The sequence below is a fragment of the Sinocyclocheilus grahami genome, unplaced genomic scaffold, assembly GCF_001515645.1.
Source record: "Sinocyclocheilus grahami isolate Dianchi unplaced genomic scaffold, SAMN03320097.WGS_v1.1 scaffold25238.1, whole genome shotgun sequence".
Lineage (NCBI taxonomy): Eukaryota > Metazoa > Chordata > Actinopteri > Cypriniformes > Cyprinidae > Sinocyclocheilus > Sinocyclocheilus grahami.
This window is the reverse complement of record NW_015519745.1, coordinates 2272-2731: the sequence shown is the minus strand read 5'-3', so window position 1 is coordinate 2731 and position 460 is coordinate 2272. Positions and strand designations below refer to the sequence as shown.

The window sequence follows — 460 nt, the reverse complement described above, 5'->3', positions numbered from 1 at the left end:
TGTATATATACACACACCCATAACTTTTAATAACGTGTTATTTCAGTTCCCCGTCTTCCTGCCCTTGGCTCCTTTAATCTAAGGTAAATTTTGAATTAGTTTTAAGAATTTTATTTATTTATTTAATTATTAGTGTATTTTTTTCCTTATATTTAGCAAATTTTGTAAAATGTCGTTATTTATTTTTTTTAAACTTGTGTTTGTAATGTAGGGCCATTTCATCGTTTTCTGCTCATAAGAAGGTTCCTTTGACAGACAGAAAGGATGAAAACACCTCAAGGTGCGAAGTGGATGTCTTTTATGGTTGTATGTTATAAAATAACTCTTATAATGAGTAGTAATTATTAACTGAGCATACCCTTCTTTCCAGTCTGGTCCCGTTCAGAGAGAAAAGCACAGCTCTGGCCCCAAAACCAGCTTCAGCGGTCAGCAGCAAGGGTGAATACGTCATCACCAAGCT

At 34.6% G+C, this 460-nt stretch overlaps 1 protein-coding gene across 1 annotated transcript in view; it reads left to right on the top strand.

Annotated features, from left to right (window-relative positions):
- Window positions 1-39: 39 nt before the first annotated feature.
- Window positions 40-460, top strand: part of LOC107580132 (NADH dehydrogenase [ubiquinone] iron-sulfur protein 7, mitochondrial-like) — a gene marked incomplete at both ends in the record, with an annotated part of 2689 nt that continues 2268 nt past the window's right edge. Inside the window, 3 exons of the mRNA XM_016265874.1 lie at window positions 40-83; window positions 212-280; window positions 371-460. The exon at window positions 371-460 is cut by the window's right edge and continues 14 nt beyond it. Of these exons, the coding sequence (XP_016121360.1) occupies window positions 40-83; window positions 212-280; window positions 371-460 (203 nt within the window). The remainder of the gene's footprint in view (window positions 84-211; window positions 281-370) is intronic.